At 44.9% G+C, this 19,310-nt stretch overlaps 1 protein-coding gene across 7 annotated transcripts in view; it reads right to left on the bottom strand.

Moving 5' to 3' along the window:
* Positions 1-10,632: 10,632 nt before the first annotated feature.
* Positions 10,633-19,310, bottom strand: part of APLP2 (amyloid beta precursor like protein 2) — a 47,812-nt gene continuing 39,134 nt past the window's right edge. For 2 of the 7 annotated variants that reach the window (XM_027444200.3, XM_072027621.1), the window contains 7 exons: positions 18,802-18,901; positions 18,075-18,245; positions 17,445-17,480; positions 14,491-14,573; positions 13,586-13,660; positions 12,979-13,134; positions 10,633-12,186 (listed from right to left, as the gene is read on the bottom strand). In XM_027444200.3, coding sequence (XP_027300001.1) covers positions 12,085-12,186; positions 12,979-13,134; positions 13,586-13,660; positions 14,491-14,573; positions 17,445-17,480; positions 18,075-18,245; positions 18,802-18,901 — 723 coding nt within the window. In that variant the 3' untranslated portion in view covers positions 10,633-12,084. The remainder of the gene's footprint in view (positions 12,187-12,978; positions 13,135-13,585; positions 13,661-14,490; positions 14,574-17,444; positions 17,481-18,074; positions 18,246-18,801; positions 18,902-19,310) is intronic. The other 5 variants (XM_072027623.1, XM_072027620.1, XM_072027622.1 and 2 more) reach the window with 3 other exon arrangements.

A 19,310-nucleotide genomic window follows, 5' to 3' on the forward strand; every position in this document is an offset into this window, starting at 1 on the left:
GTTCTGCTGCTGCGTAATTCTGGGTTTCAGCAGCAGTTACACAACATGATGGAGACAAGAAACTAATCGTTAATGTCTTTGTACTAAAATTCATGAGACTCAAGACCAGCAAACACTTTGCCGAATGTGTGTGTGTAAGACGATGCTCATAAATCATGCTGTGTGAGAGTCTCAGTGACACTTACATTAGAGTGGCTTTATTGAAATAATGTTCAATTTTCCCCTTGAAGTATCGTCTGTGGAATTTAACCTGTCTGGGGCTGCTGGGATCACTCATGTCTTGCCTGACATGTGGATAGGTATATGAATTTTTGGCTGGTGGTTTTTCCAGTGCTGCTTTGAAAATAGATAGGAACAACTGCAGTTTGGGGGGGGGGGGGGGATGTAGTAAAAACTAAGTGTGCTGATGTGTTTCACGAAATAAATTGCTGTGTTCATAGGGCGTCCTTCAGTATCAAACAGCAGCACTGTAGCTTTACGGCCGCTCAGCAAACAAGCAAGATGTAATGTGAATATTGCTTCAGGTGAGAGCAGCTGCCTCCTAAGGCATAGAAGCACGTGGGCGACTTCAGGTGAGCCCAAAGCTCTGGATATAGTGGTGATATTTCAAATCAAACTCAAAAAATAATTCCAGTCTGGATTTTAAGCTAAAGCCTGGTAGTAGCTCTTTGTTTTACAGGATGTGATGAGGTTCGTGCAGGTAGGGTATTGTAACACTGTTCTTGGGCTAGCTGTCTGTGCTGGGTGCTTGTCTGAGAAACACCTGGGATATAAATCCTTAAAAACGTTGTGAACATAGGTGGTTCTGTCCTGCTTCCAGCTAAGCCTCCTTCCTGAGTGCTCGTAGACAAATCCATGCTAGTACCTGAAAAGTTGAAATAAATGCTTAGGCTGCGCTGTGCAGTGTACCAGGAGCAAGGAGGGTGCTGGGCATGTCAGAGGCAGCACAGCTGATGAGAAGTGCTCTCTCAAGTCAGGGATTTTAACCATAATGGACAGAATAGAACTGGCAAAATGCCAGAAGATTACTTTTTTTTTTTTTTTTTTTTTTTAAAGGGAGTTCTGAGGCAGTCAGTCTTCCACTGTGATGGTCAGACTTGAAGCACCAGAAGGGACTAGAAAGCAGAGGAGATATTAGTCAAGGCAGTGCCATAGGCAGAACAGGAGTTGCTTTCTTCAGATGTTCTTCCTCAACATGCTTAAATAGTTTGTTGTCTCCTGTGTGTGGTAAGGAAAAGCAGGACAGGTGATTTTGGCCCAAGCAAGTTGGGAGACTGAGATACACCTGTCCTCTTCCAACTGCCAAATCAAAGGGAACAAAATGAATTTCTCTGGGAAGAAAAAAACAAACAGCAGGGGAAACTTGACATCATAACCTGCTGTTTGTTCTGGTTTTGTTTTTCTCTCCCCTTTCTTTTCTAGGTCAGCTGTGGGGAGGGAAGGAAGGGTGCTCCTGAAGGAACAACGCAGGCTGAGCAGGGTTGGTATGGGCACCTCCTGGGGAGCCCAGCCCAGCTCAGCCCTGCTGCTCTGATCTAGCAAACCTTTAGTCTTCTTTATGTCCAGCACACCCAAGGCAGCAGGCTGGTTCATGGCTGCAGCTCTTGCTCTGGGTACCTGTGGCTTATTGCATGTGCCAAGGTATAAGAGGGTGGGTTTGAATGCCACAAAAGCTTTCCCTAAATGCTTAACGCTATTGCAGGACTATCATTCTCCAAATGTTTTCAACGTGTGTGCCATGTTGTGGTGGGGACATAAGTGCGAAACAGCTAGATCAAATAAAAAGCTGCCAGCACTGACTGGTAACACAGCTCGAGCCAGTAGCACATCCCCATCTGGGAAACTGGAATCGCTTTTATTAGCTATTCACCACAAATGGTCATGAAGAAAGAACAGCAGTTGCCTCTTATTCCTGTCCTAGCTTTCTTTCCCTGGTGAATTCCATCATTTCTTTTGGCTGAGGGTGATGGTTTTACTTGTGAATCTATCTGATAACATTTATATATATTAACACTGTATTTGTGATGCATTGTTTTTGCTGGTCTGACAGCTTATGATGTGCCGCTGCCCTCAGTGCACCACACCAGGTCCCTGTGTCACTTCAACAGCTCCATCACCTGGTGAGGACCATAACTGAGATAGCAGGGCAAAAAAAAAAGATCTTTGTTCCTTGCATTTTCTTCCTGGGGGCTAGTGGCATACGCTGGGTATGGTACAGCTCCTTTCCATCTTCAGGGAGAGACTATTTACAACAAGATGAAGACAAAACAAAACCTAGTTCCTGAATTTGTCAGGCAGGACCTACCTGGAGAAGCTGTGACATGGCTCAGGGAAATGGCTTTGAAGAGCTGCCTGGGTTTTAACTACAATTTGGACCCCAGAGGTGTCACCTTGTAAACTCTGCATTTAAGAATAGAGCTTTCATTACAATGAAACTTGTTTAGGCTGCCTTTAAATGCAAAATACTTATCTTAGATAAAATTGTTCATTGTTCTACATGTGGTTAGTAAAAAAGTTTGTGTTTAAATAAGGATTTGTTTGCCTGTTTCTATGCCCCTGTTGTGGTTTAGTTGAGCTGTTAATTAACATTGCATCTGATCTAAGTGTTACAGAAGTCTTTGGGAGATGCAAGCTGAGAAGAGACAGCCTAATCCTGTGTCTACCTTGTCTTTCCAAGAGAGTCTGATGAAGAAGAATTTATTTTTTTTTTATGAGGTATATATGCATGTATCTAAAATTAGCTATAATATTTTAAATCATGAAACTGGTGATTGGAGCTGCACTTTCCATCACCTGTAGTGATGCTATTGAGCTGTTGGGCCAGGCTTAAATGCAATGATGGAGACTGTCCTGTCTAACAGACAGACAGGGACGTGTAAACATGGCTGTAAAGCCACCTTGTTAGCTCCGCAGGGATGATGAAGAGTTAGCAGACAACCATATCTATTTGTGTTTTGATGGCAAGCTTTTATTGTGTGTTAGGTTTTATTCTGTGTGCTGCCTGACTTCTCTTGGTGCTACGATGTACCTGTTACCTACAAGATGCTTGTAAAAGCTTCAGAATAAATGATAACTCACAAGAATGGCATAAATAACTCAGTCCAGCTCATGTCCTCTACTTTAACTCTACTCAAGTAAAACACAAGCCTACCTATCAAAATAGATTTATTACTTAAAATAAAAACATTTTGGTTGAACCCTTCTTGTATTGGCATCAGGAACCCTGCAGAACTCCTTGCCATATCCAAACCAAAACCAAAAAACTAATGAGATGAGCAATAAAAAACATCAGGCTGGAGCCTTAAAAAAAATAAAATAAAAATCAGAGCCCCCTTCTCCTAAAGATTTTTCATTTAAAGAAAAAAAAATAAAAAGCTTCCCCGCAAAATAAAATTATAAAGTTAAGCATTTTTATTCAGATATACACAGGGAAAAAAAAAAAAAAACACCATCTGTATAATAGCTTTTTTACACACAAAAACACCATTATGCATACATAGTAAAAAAGTGAAATATCTTCTGTGTGAGCAGAAATTGAAGCTTCAGCACAAAAGAATAAACATTTAAAAGAAAAGACAGATGTAGAGCTTTGCTGGACAGGCTCCGTCCTTTCCCCCTTGCTGTATTAGCTATATAGAGCTGTAACAGGATACTAAAATATCTTCAAAGTGAGCCAATTTCTAAAGAAAAAGAGCACTGTCCAAAACATCTAAACCAAGAGCTAATGATTAATGATATGTCATGATACTTAATGATACCTGATCGTGTCCAGCGCAGCACTACTGCTGTGCTGGACAGAAAACTGATTTCTGAGGAAGACTTAATGCCACTAATAGTTTTGGTTCACAAGAAATTCAAGTGTTATCTATTTTTGCAAAGAAACTTAAGCAAACAGGCTTGTAAGTAAAATATAAGGACCTTTCAGTTCCTTCTCTGGCCAATAGTTCTTGGCACGTCACCTTGGAAAATGAAGAATGCCTCACCACCCACAGCAGGAACACCTTCACAGGGCCCTGATGTTCTTGATCCTCACCCTTAAAACAAGCAGACAGCAGTAAGAAAAACCTCCCAGAATTATGGGGAGGGGGACACCATCTTTTCACAAGGGATTATCACGTTAAATAAATGGCATAGCTGCAGCTAGGCTGCATGACCCTGCAGCTGCCATACCACTCTGGAGAAGCACCACAGGCTGGAGCTGATGCTCTGTTCCACAGGAGCAGCAAGTATTAGCTGCAAAATTCAGCCCAGAAGCAAAAACCCACCAATTTTCCCCCATCATAAACACATCCTGGCAGAAAACAGCTGGACCCTTGCCTTGCCCACAGCTTTCCAGCATGGAAATACTTGTGTTGCAATGAGCTGTTCCCCAAAGAAGCTGCGTGAGGAACACCTGCTTCCTCTGGACCTCAGCACCTGCTGAAAGCTCACATCCACAATCACTTCTTCCCAGGGCAAGACCAAGTCTTGAGGCCTGTAAACCAGATTAGAGAGAACAGGTAGCAAGAACTGACAGCCGGGACCCTTCACTAAACTCAGCTTCCCGAATGACACTGAAATCAGGTCTAGCATCACAAGGATGACATCCCTAGGATGCACACTAATAAGTGCATCTGCCCAGAGGAAGAAAAAGGTTTCACTTAATAGGGCAAGGGAATTCTCCTTCAGACTCTACTGATCCAACATAATAATGCAGCTAATTTTTTGTGCCCCCAAACCCACAGAGAGGGTAGGGAGCAGCTGCAAGAACAAGCAGCATTACCCTCAGTGCCTGAGCTCCCAGTCTGACTCTGGAGCCATCCCTTTCCACAACAGTCTGCGAGATGCCCTCCAGACGTCCCCTCCAACCTACATTTCTCCATGAGCCTGCACCAGCTGCAGGATTATTCCCTGCCAAGGCACCGTGCTGGAGGAACCGATTGTCGCTCACCTTGTGCTGGCTGACACAGCGCCAGCCCGGGGAGATTCGGCTTTGCTCTGTTCTTGTGCCAGGCTGCGCTGCGTAAACCACAGGCCCAAATCCACCCAACACAGCCGCTGTCTGAGCCACCCAGCAACAAAAAAAAAGCCTGAATTATAATGCCTCTTTTTATCCAGATTGGCTCTGCTGCTGCTTGCAGGACTGCTCGGTGTTCACAGTCGAGGCCTGGGGGCACTGGGCACAGCTCCACAGAAGAAGCCGGCCCACCACGGGCCCACCTCAGCCTGTAGGCCCGATCCCTGCCTCCATCTGCTCAGAAAACCTTTACACCCCTTACTCTCTGCAGGCCCTTTGCCCAAAGCTTAAAAAAATAAAAAATAAAAAGAAATAAATTTAAAAAATCCATCCTGGCTCCATCTCACAGGTCATTCAGCCGGGTTTTGGGCTTCTCCAACTAGCCAAACTCCTTCAGGAATTCCTCCTCCACAGGAGGGGCCTGGATAGTGGCTCGGATGCAACCCTAACACCAATCTGATCTACATTGTCCACGCAGGCCAGTATGAGAACAAGCAGGCATCCCTCAACCTCTTTAACGTTAGCACCGTAATACATGTATACAAAGGAGGGAATTTCAAAACAATTTAAGCTCATACTTGTTTCTGCCAGTATAAGGCGACTGTGTTGCCAGCCAGCCCATGAGCAAATGGCTACCAAAGGGTACCCAGGCTCCTTCCTGCCATCACCTCCCCAAAAATTCCTCAGCCCAGAGGGGAGAGCAGGTGAAGAGGCCCTGCTAAAGGCAGGGCTTGCTATCACGTGGCAGCACTGAAGCAGGCACTGCCAAGCACAGGCTGGCTTGCACGGACACCATCCCAGCAGGCAGCGGTGCTAGCTGGCACGATCTTGGCCTCAGCGATTTGTGCCAAGGGTCTCAAGGCCACAGCACCAAAGACACCTCTCAGCTTTACAGCTATGTGCAGATCCCTGCAATCACCATGGCTGACAGGTGAAGTAAAATATCTTTTTGTTTTGTGATTAACTCAATTTCTTACAGGAAACGTGTCCTCTTCTTCCTCGGATGGAAGAAAACCCGGAGCTCCTGGCAAAGCCCACGGTGTGCTGCAGTCTTGGAAGCAAGCAGGCTGTGCACCAGGGGCAGCCTTGGCGGTACAGGCAGAAATCGCATCCTCCTGCTCCCCCGGAGCACGGCCTCCTGCAAGGAGCAGCGAGGCACAGCCCACGTGAGCAGTGGTTTTAAACCAGAGCAAAGCCTCCATTTATTGCTCTGCAGGCAGGCAGGGAAAAGCCACAGTTGTGCAGGCAGGGGCTTGGAAGAGGCCTGCGAGGCTTTTGCATGTCCGTGCTGTCCCCAGCTGGAGGACACAAGTGCTCCCTGATGCTCACAGGGGGCAGGTGAGGAGGCCAAGGGGCTGAGGGCACCTTCCTGGGGAATCCTCGCTCCCAGATGAAAGCAGGGCACGGTGAGAAAATCAGGGTATGGTGAGAAAAGCAGGGCACGGTGAGATCCCGGGGCTGGGCTGCCTGCAGGGTGGCCAGGAGCCCAGGCACAGGAGGGAGGATTTGGACCAGTTTCTGTTGCCGTGGAGACAACGGGGACTTGGAGGATGCTACAGAGAAAATTCACAGGTAAAACTGGCTGCCCCTGCCCCTTCTGGTCTCAGATCAAGAACAAAAGGACCATCTGGGACAGGCAAAGGCATGGCAAACAAATAGGCTAAGTCATGTACTTTTCCACAACACTCACAATCCCACAAAGCCGAGGGAGGGAGGACAGGGAAGCACAGGAGTCTAGAAAACAGGAACATCCCCAAGCTGTTCCTGGTACAGCTAGCAATTTTGGAAGAGGATATTAAGCTTCCTGGACCGTGTTCAGTTATCTCCTCAGCTCTTAACTCTGATACTGCAGAGTCTTTACCCCCTCCCACTGCCGTGCATCACGGCAACCTTTTCAAAGATGGGACCGCTCACCTTAGGCCCCAGCCTTTCCCGTCACCCTCAGTCCAACACAGCTGAGCACTGGGTTTGCTCAGTGTGCTGCTGGCAACAGGCAAGGCAGCCTCTCAGAGAACCTCCCAGATGCCATCCAGAGGCTGGTTGATGTTATTTAATGAGTGCCTCATTCAGTCCCCTGCCTGCTCCCAGCTTGCTCTCAGGAAGAAGAGCTGCTCGAAACAAAACAATCAGAATTAAATTGTCCTGGCAGACCGCACAGATAGCCCACAGGCCAGAGGTTAAGTACTCCTGCAGCAAAGCACAGGCCCCCCACGGGTCACTGGTAAATACAGCAAAACTCTTGTTATTTTTAACCTGCTCCTTCCTGCAGGATGGAATCACAGGTACGTACAGCAATGCCTCGCCTCCGCTGTTTGCTGCACTCAGCAGAGCCTCCCCACCACATCTGCAGCAGTGCTGCTGCTTGGTGCCTGCCCCACAGCTGGGATCACCGGCTGAGCTCGAGAGGAGACATCCCAGGCACTGCACGGGTTAAGGATGTCCTAACTTCACACGCTGGAGAAACGGCTTTCAAGCCTGCTGCCTTACAGCTCCCCTGGGCTTCCATCCCGTGCTGTTGCCAAGGCTTGCAGCCAGGTGATTTGCACGTGGTCCCACGGGGGCTTGAGGCTCGAGAGCACAGGCGGCTTTTTGTTGCGGCTGAGAAATCACTGCCGAGCCAGCACGATGTGGATAGAGCAGGGCAGGGAGCTGTGGGGTCAGGATTACCGCTCTGCCTAGTTGCCATCCTGCATACAGCTCCGAGATCAATGCTCATCTCCAGCAGCCAACCGTTTCTCAAAAGCTTAACTATTTTCACACTTTCCAAAATACCTAACTTCAGCATTAAGCTCCACTTGCCCTCAATTTCTCTGTCTTACTCTTTATTACTCGGCTTGCCAGCTATGTGTTATTATGTCCTATAAAAATGGGCTTTCTCCCAGCTCATCTGCTTTCAATGTCTGACCCTTGCTGTGCACGCATAAAAGCCTCTGCCATCTCAGTAGAGTACTGATGCCAAATAATGAGTTACGACTGCTCTGGAGAAGCCCAGACACAAAGAGTTCCCTGCCTGCTGACACCAACTTTAAGCACTGCGCTAACCTTGAGATCTACAGCTGGCTCCCAGGAACAGCAATGCTCAGTGCTAGGCCATCACAGCTGTAAAGGGGGAAAGCGGAGGCTTTATGTGCTCCAGGTTAATGTTTCTTTTTGATGGAGCAGCACAGGGGAAGGCACCACATCACCATGTGCTTGGGCCTCTCCCCTCACAAACACCTTCAATCTCTCCGGCTGACCGGGGCTAAGAATGGAAAACATGCTCTGTGTGCATCTCAGTAAGTATTGCTTTCCACATTAAAAACAAGTGAGGCTGGTGAAATCAATCTGCCCACATTACATCCACCTACCATCGTGCACAGAGTGGTTCCTGTGTACATTACCCCACTGCACACCCTCAGAAAAGCAATTATTAATGAACAGATTTACAATAAGGAGACAAACTGATCCAGCGCTTCTTCCTCTGCTCCGTGTTCCCAGTTTCCAAAGACATAACCCTGTACAGCAAAAACCCTTTTTACTTAACCACGTCGTTGCCAGCAAAACACAAACACAAGGTGCTCCAAGCAAGATGACCAAGGCAAACTGCATTGCTCAACTCTCCCAGAAACACACATCATCACAGGGGGAGCAAGCGTGCTTCCACACCAGGAATCATCTCTGTACCCCATGAAGGTCTGGGGTTTGAAAGGCTGTGGGCACCTGAGGGAATCTGCTACCCATTTCACCCAGCTACCTACACCTGCTTAACTCCATTCAGCACCCATCAGCGCGCCCAGGTCTGCCCTTTGCATTAGGGAGAAGCAGAACAAATTGGAGAGGATTCAGTTCCACCTTAATCCTTCATTCTGCCAACGCACTCGGAAAGGGAGGACCACATAGCTCCTCTTAAAAGGTTTTCAAATCACAGCTTTCATCTGCCACGCAACTTTCTGAAACACTCTGCAAGGCTGTCTTTTATCAATAAACTGTTCCACTGTGTTCTGGAGCATGTAATTTTAAGTGTCTTACCATGATGAAAGTTTTGACACTTCCCAAATGAAGGCCAGTATCTGCCCTTCATTTGCATGGCTGATACCAGTATCAGCTGGGAGATGTTTTAGCACTTCTTCTTTAGCACTGATCTAGCAAGCATTTTTAAACATTTTACTTTTCAGGAGCTGCAGTCAAAATCCATCATAAAGAATCGATCCTGAGCACTCAGCAGTGCGCACCAAAGCATGGAACTAATAGACTTTGATTCAGGCCTGATATATTTATTTTGTAGGTCTAATAGAATTTATTGAAGGAAAAATATAATGCCCAAATTCAATTCTGGAATTCAATCCACAGCCTCTATAATTTGTTTCTTTTTCAGGTCATCCCACCTGCGGGTGCAGCCCGAGAAACAGCTTTGGATTTGAGATTTGCTCCAGCATCATTTAAATGAAATTTACAGTTAAAAATCAAAACTCTTTCCCAAGTAGTTGTGACAAGCCAACAGACGGCATTTTCTAGGACAGCATCTGTTCTTTCCTGCAGTCTGAATAATTTAGCCAGAACATAGAGGTTCCAGTGAAACCGAGGAGCCCACGTTTAAGGAGAAACAGGACACAATCGTTTCCTATTCAAAGCTGTTAAACCTTCACATTTCTTCCTACCTCCTCTTCCCCTCTTCATTCAGACCTATTGGGAACTGCTCAGGTCAATGCAAAGGAAGATCAAATCCGTCTCTTGGCTTCCAAAAACAGTGCTCAAATGGCAATGACTCTTCGGACATTTCAGTGAGACGCAAGAGAGGAGAAATTTGTGCTCAAGGTCACACTTCAAAGAAGGAAAATAGAAGAGAAATGACAGACAGAGGCAGGGACAGCTGTGAGCTTTACAGGCTGTTAGTTTTAGGTGTTCTGGAATAAAAAGTTGAGCCAAAGACTCAAGTTCCCTTCCTAAAACAGATATTAAAAGCGATACAGTAAGTACTAATTACGGTTAGCAAATTACTACCATTGGCTCCTACATTTTCAAAGTATTTCAGATCTGGCCATCAACAACAGGAAGAGTTCAATGAAGTTGTGTCAGCATTTGAGAGCTGGCTCCTTGAATGCCCTCTTAACCCTTGAATTCAAAGATCTCCTGCAGCACCCCTACTTCCAACTTGGAGCTGTTCCTACAGCCAGCTAGGAAGGGCAGGGGGATGGCCGAGGAGCAGCAACAGCTTGTTCTTCACAAGGAGCTTTGGATCTACTCCCCTGAGAAGCTGTGCCAGTGGTTGCCTTCATCCAGGGAGCGATTCTGGCATTTTATCACCACTTCACATCTCCTGCAAAGAGCCAGATTACAAACAGCAGCCACAGCTCTAACTGACCTGTGCTTGGGTGTCTAACAGCTGCAGCGTGAGGACATAACACTATTCAGGAGTCCTGGGCACTGGTTTAGTATCATGCCTCCTTCCCTCCACAAAGCTCAGCAGGATCTGGAAGTGCCACAAACAACTTTGGGCAGGGCAGAATACACAATCTCAGTATCAGCACATCCTTCAAAGATGGGAGGTGAAGGAGAGGTGGGAAAAGAGGTGGGGAAAGGTCCCCACAGGTTTGGCAAGGGCACGGTGGGAGGACAGGGAAACTAAGGAAGTCCATGAATAAAGAAAAGAAACCATCTGGAAGTTAAAGTGTTTATTGATGTGTTTAAACTTTGTACATTCCCCACAGACCACACTAAGGAGTTTGCAGGTAAATCTGTGCATAGTGGGAAGAGACATGGAAGGGAAAAGAAAGTAAAGTCACAGGAAAAATAGAAAAAATACACCACAGGTTACCAGAACCTCCAGATTTAAAAAAGCCGTGAGCATTAACACCAACTATACAAGCATTACAAAGACATGATGGTGAGTGGAACGATACCCTTTTTGTTCTTCTCAGGGCCTATGCATCCAATTTCCCTTAAAGCAGGCAGTATCCCTTTCTCAACTTATCCCTCTTCTCTCCCCAGTTGTAGTGAACTCCACATTCATCAGCTCCCAAGGTGCTGATTATTGCAGTGATTTGTCATTTCTGGGCTAAGACCTAAAGCCGTGCCTCTGGCCCAACATCACTGGAAGAGATGCAAAGGCTGAAAACATTGCGTCTCTTTAACTACTTACCATGTTGGTGAGGCAGGAGAGCTGGGGAAAATTAGAAAGTAGTAGCAAGAGGGGGCTGTTAATGCCAGGTGAGTACTGAAGGAAACTGGTTCAAGAACGGAGGATTTAAATTCAATACCAGGAACTTCCAACTCTAGAGCAGAACTGAATCTGAAAGGGGAATGTGCAGACCCCAGTATGCACAAACCATGTTCTAACATTCCACTAGAATAACTATAAACAGAGATGCTAGAAGCCTTTTAACTCCTTGCCTCCAGGGAGTCTTGATTCCTAGAGCCCTACCTGCTAAGCAGCAGGGTGCACACCACTGGCGTATGAGGATGGGTTTTTCTTTTTTTTTCCTTTTTTTTCTCATTATAAGGATTTTTGTTAGTTACCATTCCAAATTGCTTCCTTGCTTATGCTGTCATAGTTCCTATCCCTAAATTAATCTCTTTGCAACTCCCAGTGAAATTCACTTAAAAAAAAAAAAAAAAGGAAAAGAAAAAAGAATACTGCTTTATATATAAAAGCCAGAATGACTGAAGAGCCACAACTGTCTCCTTTTTACAAGGTGGGCTGGTACAAATGACCTTCAATATACAGGTGGTCTATCAGAAATAAAAATCAACATTTCCCATTTTATATATATAGAGCTTGTATCAGACAACAGTACAACGGAACTGGTATTTTTCAGATTATTTAAAAAAAAGAAAACTACATCTCAGTCAAATATCTGCAATAGATCCATTTTTCCCATTTAAGGAGATTTATATATCATATTGTTATATTATCATTTCTTCACCCATTTAAAAGAATGGAAATTGCAACTCTACAGTAGTAATTATAGTCTTAATGATCCAGGAGTTCTGAATGTAAGATGAAGTCCTCTTGAAGCAACTGTTGGTCAGTAGTTGATCCAAAACGCTGGACCACTTTGGCCCTCCGCCCTGTTCCTTTTCTGGTCAGGGCTGTTGTATCTTCATCTCTTTTATATCTGCATCTGCTCCAGGTATTTGTAAGTGGGATTCTCGTAGCCATGGTTTTGCATCTTGCTCAGATGCCGCTCTTCTGGGGTAAGCATTGGGTCAACCTTTAGAAAGACCAGATGGTTACTGCTCAGAGGAGGTACTCGCAGGCCTTACTTCGTATTAAGTAGAGCTAATTGACAAATGCTAAATAAATACCGTGCCGAGTGGTAAACAGAAAAAAAGCTAAATCACAAAAATAATGTGCTTAACAGAATCCCTTGGTCAGGTGTTAATTCCTACTGCCTGCATTTGCTCCTTTGGAGATGTTCTCCCCAGATCTGTAATATGTTAGTTAACATTACAAATTTGGGACCCATTTCTCTCATTAGAGAGGTCATTATAATTTCCCTCATCACTTGATCAAAGGGGAAGAACACCTTGCTTCAGACTCCATTAAGTTGCCATTAGCAGTGTGCATATTGGGAGTTGAAGGATTAAGAAAAAACTGCTTCTCAGTGTTCAGCTTATCACGCTCTTAATAGTTGCTGTATTAGTTGGGAGGACAAATTACTATAGATTGACTGACTGACTCCCCTGCTAAAGATATCGCCTGAAAAGCTCATTTACTGTTAAATCCTATCCCGAGCCAGACAGGGAAGCCTAATTGAATTCCTTGTGATAAGCAAATACAACTGTGAAGTGACAGGTCCCAGCATGGCACACTGACAAGTGGTACCTGCATGCTAATAAATAAGCGATGAAGATGTCAGCCTCAACAGAGTTAAGTCCCATCTAGCTAGGAGCAGAGCAGTTGATGTCTTGGCAGCTACTACCATCTTCGCCCCCTACACACAACATGTGATTCAATGCTGACTATTTTCATACTCTGTGATGGAGCAGGAGTGGTTTCTCACCTCCACAATTCCATGGCTGATGGTCCCATACTGCCTCTTCCTCAGCATCACCAAGCTGATGACTATAACAGTAGCTATGGCAACAGCAATCACCAACAGCCCAATAAGGGCACTGCTGCTGAAACTGAAGTCATCACGAAGCGAGTTGTCATTATCCTGGAAGGAAGAAAACAATGGAGCAGGTAGAGGAGGAGTGATGTGGGAGTTGCCCTGCTAAATGCAGACCTGAAAGGAGGCCACCAATAAGGTCTTCAGCCATCTGTGGTATCGAGGCACGACCGATTATACTTGGCAGTATAAATATTTCATCCCTTTCTGTCAAAAGGATAATGAACACAAAGTCGTTTCCCCATTTAGGCATTTCTGGACAAGCACTGACTCACACTGCTTTCATACCCCACAAAGCGCTTTTGCAACAAAAGAGTCAAGTTAGCATCTAATGTTTTTACTGTGATCTTCATGCAGAAATGCCATCCTGCATTATGCTCTGCATGACTTGCCATAGCAGCGTCAACACATTGAATCCCTGGAATTCAGCAATACACAAGAACCAAAATCCAGTTTCAGGAAGTCACCAATCACCAGATGCAGTAGCCATAATACATACCGGCTCGTCCACCAGCCCACCAACACGCTCTGCATTGAAAATCATTTCCTTCACATCAAGGGTTTCATCAATTACCTGAAAACAGTCACAAAAAGCGTTTTATGAAAGGAGCTGTAAGAAACAGGTGGGAGAAGGAGTATGAAGCCAGACAAGAGACCTTTAACGCATACAAGCAAGAGCTCAGAACCACCTACCATTTTTTGCCTGCTCTCTAAAGCGTGGGATCTTCTCCAACTTTTAGAGCCAACTGAGCTACTGACTGCAACCATTTGGAAGCCTAGACTACCTCAAACTAAAGACCCGAATTAAAAATGCAGGTCCTGCCTTGGACACAGCATTTCTGTCATGTAACATCTAACTTATGGCTATAGAATGATTCTGAAAGTAGGCTCCAAGAAGTCACTTTTATATATATATTTTTAAGCCAGGTAACTGGGGCAAGACAGCTGCCACTATGACCTAGTGAATTTTTTACACTGCATATAAAGCTAATTGCCTACTGGGTCATGTACCTTTACAAGAAGGTGAGATGTACCTTGCTAGGAAAAGTATGTGGGAAGGCAGGTGGAATGCAGCAGCATTCAGTGTACTCAGACAGAAAGCTACCTAGCTAAAATAAAGGTGTATCAAAGGGTCTCTGCTTGGGAAAGCAATTACTAAATCAGACACTTCTCCAGCTCAGACTGCCAAAGATCCAGATCTCTCTCCTTCCCTCACCCTCCCACCCTTCTGATGCTAATCAGTATTAAGAGCCTACAATAGTCAGAAAACTGACTCCCCCACACCATATGGATAATGAACACACTGACATTCTGCTAGCAGGAAGGAGACATGGAAATAAGCCACTGCTATTAATTAGTGTCCACGGCAGGCTTTGCTTTACAAAATAAAGGTGGAGGGCTCACCACATTTTCATCCACTTTGTTCTTGCTGTTAATCACTTTTTCTTCAGCGCCAATCAGCCCATCCAACTCTGTCATGCCAGAACCTGCACCAAAAGAGCAAGGCAAGGACCATTAGTCAGCCCTTAGTGACATTTAGGAAGGATTACCTACTCTTTGTAGAGCTGCCATGGCTAGTGCGTTTAACTGCATGGACCGCTGATTATTAAGCTGTCTTCATGCTGTTGTGTCAGAAGGGGAGCTCATAAGCTATGCTACAGTGACAAGTGATTGGGGAGGTTCTGTTAATGAAGGGAAATGAGGTGGCAATGAGAGAAGCAGACAGGACTCACCAAAACAGGCTGAAGTGTAAATCCAGAAATACCATACGGTTATAAGTACTGCTGTTAGAATGTCCAAGGCAACATGTAACACAAATTGTGAGCGTGCAATTCTTTTCTGCAAGTGTCAGCCAGGGTCACCACCACCTCCGCATGACCCCACAACGGAAAGGCACATCTCCCCTCTGCTGACAATCAGCACACAGGGAAGACTTTCAACCGCATGGTCAGCATCACCCATTCTTCTGAAATCAAGTACATCAGCAAGCGCCTCGGGAATGAGAATCTCAAGGTCAACCAGCACAGCTCTGTAATGAGCTTCTGTCCCGTAGCTGGCACAAGTCCAGAAACAATAAATCCCAAGGCAAAGGAGGAGCAAAGTACTTCACTAGCCTTTGTACCAGAACATCACTCACCCACTTCTAGGCTAAAACTACTACAGGCTGAAGAGAAGAATATCAATTAACAGAAGGCAGCTGCTCTGCATAAACTGTTTTGATCTCAGGCATTTATAGAAAGATCAGATCAATAACAATCTGATGCAAGACACTCTGACCTAACATAACAAGTTAGGAGACTGCAAGTTTTCCATTATCAGTACGGACAATGTAATGTCCTTCACAACATCTATGCCTCCCTAAAGCAAAAGCAGGAGGACAGTGAAATGTCAGCCCTGCACAACGGGGTCCTTCCAATGAGGAGCATGAGGCAGGGGAAATACACTACAGCACTTAACACTGACTGCATACACCTCTCCACAAACTGCTGAGCTTGCAGGTTGCCTAAGACATTATGTCAACCCATGCTGAAATTGGCACATGTTCTTTAATGAGATGCAAAGGAAAGGATATTTGGCTCCATGGCAAGTTTTTACTGTGACAAGCTTCTTACTGCGCAAAAATGCCAAGGAAACTAATGTTTCACTCCAACTCCTCCCAAAAGAAGCATCTAGGGTTTTACTGCATCCCTTTTTCCTCTATAGTTCTTTGGAGACAGTAATCAGATTCCAAGCACAGCCAAGACTGCCCATCTGATTTCCCACGGCTGTTGAAGCAGGTCATGTTGTTATGGAAGTCAATGATTTGGATTTTCTGGACAGACCAGAAATAGTTTTTAAGAGAACTACTGTGCCGGCTTTTGGCCTATGGCTGCTTTATTCAATTCTCAGGAGCCAACGTAACAGTCTCCAGGGCTGGGAGTTCAGTTGCTGCACTGAGCTTTGCTATTTGTCACAGCGCGCTGTACCAAATAACAGACCTAGTTCTATGTAGCTCTAAGGCACAGTTTAGATTATACACTTCCTAGGGAAAAAAAAAAGAAAAAACAAACAAACTCCACACACACACACAAAACAGAACTCCCTAGCAGCCCTTTGTGAAATTCAATGAAAAGACGAAGAAGGAAACACAGGATGTAATCTTAGTCCCCAAGTCATCAGAAACTCTTTTATTTACCCAAATGGGGAGAGGACCAGCTTACGCTTATCATCTTTAAGTCAACGCAGCAGTCATCAATCAAGAATCAAAGTAAAGGCTGTCACAGTTCTTTCCAGAGCAGTCAGTGCACTGACTTCGCTGTGAATTGCTCCACAAGAGGGATGAAGGTGACCTTTGTAAAGAACTACTACTGGTAATGAAAACAGTTCAGCTGCCTGGCCTTCACCACATTACAAAGTTCTTTGTGCTCATATTAAATGGTTATTAGCAAAACCCTTTGATTCTGCTTTGAAATTCTGCACGACATATTTGGAACCAAAGACAGACGAAAGAAAATGACTGGGTTACTCCCCATGCTCACCTCACGTGCCACTGTTCCGCGAAAGTATTCTGACAATTAGCCTCCCATTTCTGCTCTGGAAACCAAATCTGTTAGCAGATCAGCTGGGCCTGATCTTTACCTGAGGCTGTATCTCTGACAAAGGATTTACCACCAATATTTCTATGTCCATTTTAAGGCCCAGTCGGACCCTTTTTAGCCAGGCACTCTGTTACTGCACAATCAATAATGAGCTAAAGGAGAAACGTGTAATCACACAGGACTTGGCTCGTATGGAGAGATGCTACTCCTGAAAAGGGGATGCTAAGAAGACAAACACAAAGGAATCACCTACTTTACCTGTCCCAGAGCAGCTGTACTCCATAATACCTATGAGGACAAGTAGCTGGGAGACACACCCCATGTCTAGGGGGGCACTCTCATTCCTAGTTTAGTGCTGTTGTTAGGTGGCAAGTACAGATTCCACAGCGTGCAGAATAGCCTCTGGACTATTTACCACCAGCAATGCAAGGTTTATTTTGAGAATTGTTGACCAAGAGTACAAATAAAAGACTTATAAAATATGGCATGGCTTCAGACAGACTGCTAAGCCCACATTTTCTTGAGGGCAAAGAAACTAATTATGCATTCTAAGGCACCTTGCTAGCCCATCAGAGAGGAAAACACAGAACCAATTGGATATTCAAACTAGCTTATTTCTTTATCACTAGGCCTAAACAAACAAAACAGAAAGTTTCTGATCTAAATGAGGGCAGGGAAATGAAAATAAAGGTGAGTATGGAACTAAAATGAAGCTACCAAGCACACAGAGAAGGTAGGAGAGTGATAGAAAGCACTGTGAGGGAGCAGCTTAGAACCAACCTTTTTTCATTGGATGGTACAAATCCGGCTGAGGATCTAGCAGGAGGGAAAACAAAAACAAAAATAGCAGAGAAAGGAGATTAAGAGAGAAAGGAAAAAAGGCTTGCGCATGATTTCTGACTCAGTCCCTGGGAAAGCTTTTAGTCCACAGCTTTCTTTAAGCTCAGGACTCTGTTCAAGCATTTTTAAAATAAATACGCACACGCCAGATGTCAACACCCGCTGATAAAAAAATATAGATACATATTGAAAGAAAAAAAAAAGATCCTGTGGCGCTTCAGCAGGTCACGGCACAAAGATTTACATGAGAACATTTTGGTTAAGGATTGACAATGAATTTCAGAATCAAGCCACAAAGCAAAAATTTAACACTCCCTGCAAAATGGAAGATACCAAGCAGCCTTGCAACGAACAGAATCAGGAAATCAAGAGAGCAGCTCAGTGCAAAGTACAAGCAGCACTGCCTCTGCCAAATGGACGGAGTCTGAGGAGTACTGCTGGGGCTACTGCTTTGCTCTTAACTGACCCAAAGGGATGGAGCATCCTGTGCCACTGAGCTGAGCTACCAGTTAAGAAAAAGTGCCTACATTTTGTAAAAACAAGTGAACCCAAGTTTCCAGTTCTACATACCTTCATTTTCAGGCAAGGCTGGGAAGGTTTTCACCTGGAATGGACGGAAAGGTTTGCCCTCCAGGGGAATTTCTTCGCTTTCCTCAGAGCTCACTCTGACATCCACCTGAGATTCAGAAATGGAGGATGTGAACTGATCCATGTCTGCACGTTGCTCCTGAAGCAGCTCATCTAGAAAGAATCAGAGGAAATCTTACACGGACTGCACGAATCCTGGCAAGAACAGGAAGGGGCACAGATGGTTTGAACCTAGCCGATGCAGGGCTGCAATACTGTTCTGGGTTGCCAGGATATCTTATCTTTTATGCTTTCAAGTCTCAGCTGGAATCCTCAGTAAAGGCGCTGGCTGGAAAAACATGTTAATAAGGGCCCAGAGGTTTGATGTGGCTAGAGGTTTTGGCAAGCAGGGATTAAAATCCTATAAAACAGGAACGCATTGTATTTTTATGGATCTTTTTTCATCTGCCTTTGAAGGAGAGCTTTGCTATTCCAACTGTTGCTGACTTTTCTTACACAGACAGTGGAGTTCTTAGCACAAGCTATTCTCACTTGCTGCATTGTAAAACCCAGGGAATATCTGCCCTGAAGTACCTACACCTAGACCCAAGTGCTTATTGCTAAGGGTATCTTCAAGGGTGCTAATAATCTTTTTGCAATGTACTTCACTTGAAATAAGAGATCCTAGTCTAACACTGTGGCACAGGGGCTGGCACACAGAGACACTTACCAATCTCATCCTGGATTTCTTCAGCCACATATGGCACCTTGTAGAGCAGAGACAAGCTTTGATTCATCCGCTCCTCAATCACATGGAGATGTGTCATCACCTGCAAATGTACAAGAATGTGTTGGGAGTGGGCAAAAGCTGCCAGTCACTTGACTGGTACTGATACTCCACTTATTTAATAACAAATCTACTACTGGTGGGTTTGCCATGACAGACAACAGAATGAGACCATTCTGTTGGCCCATCTAGTTCAATACTCTGACTGATGCTTTCCAACACTTCATACTTCACTGGAACTGGCTATTTGTACATGGCTCTTTTAGTATTTTGGGAAAGGCTGGGGAAGAGAAAGAGGATTCAGCTGACTTGCTGTAACCAGCCCTCTGTTAGAAGCACTGAACCTGGTATTTTCCGTATCCCAGATATGGTCATAATCCATTGCATACAGTGACTACACATTAAGTGCTTTATTAAAACGGATTATCATTCCTGATTACTAAAAAAAAAAA

Source organism: Anas platyrhynchos, chromosome 25, assembly GCF_047663525.1.
Source record: "Anas platyrhynchos isolate ZD024472 breed Pekin duck chromosome 25, IASCAAS_PekinDuck_T2T, whole genome shotgun sequence".
NCBI lineage: Eukaryota > Metazoa > Chordata > Aves > Anseriformes > Anatidae > Anas > Anas platyrhynchos.